Source organism: Cariama cristata, unplaced genomic scaffold (genome assembly GCF_000690535.1).
Source record: "Cariama cristata isolate BGI_N322 unplaced genomic scaffold, ASM69053v1 scaffold28400, whole genome shotgun sequence".
Classification (NCBI taxonomy): Eukaryota; Metazoa; Chordata; class Aves; order Cariamiformes; family Cariamidae; genus Cariama; species Cariama cristata.
In genome coordinates this window covers 4140-4350 of record NW_009593407.1, presented here as the reverse complement: position 1 = coordinate 4350, position 211 = coordinate 4140, and the positions used below count along the sequence as shown (strand labels likewise).

Below are 211 nucleotides of genomic sequence, written 5' to 3'. Positions count from 1 at the left end.
GTTCCTGGTAATAAGAACCTGGCTCTGCACGGGGTTACGGCAATCCCGCTCCCTACCGAGACTCGTTCCCGCCCAGTCCGTACCAGTTACTGTGAAACAAGCTGTCCCAGCAGTCCGAGATATAGTCCAGCGTGGAGTAGAGCCATCGGATAAGGAACATCTGTTTAAAAAGAAAACAGGAAAAAGCCAGTGGCAAACCTGCCGGCCCGAC

At 53.6% G+C, this 211-nt stretch overlaps 1 protein-coding gene across 1 annotated transcript in view; it reads right to left on the bottom strand.

Moving 5' to 3' along the window:
- Nucleotides 1-56: 56 nt before the first annotated feature.
- DNAJC16 (DnaJ (Hsp40) homolog, subfamily C, member 16) overlaps nt 57-211 on the bottom strand; it is a gene marked incomplete at both ends in the record, with an annotated part of 4107 nt that continues 3952 nt past the window's right edge. Inside the window, one exon of the mRNA XM_009710341.1 lies at nt 57-160. Coding sequence (XP_009708643.1) covers nt 57-160 — 104 coding nt within the window. The remainder of the gene's footprint in view (nt 161-211) is intronic.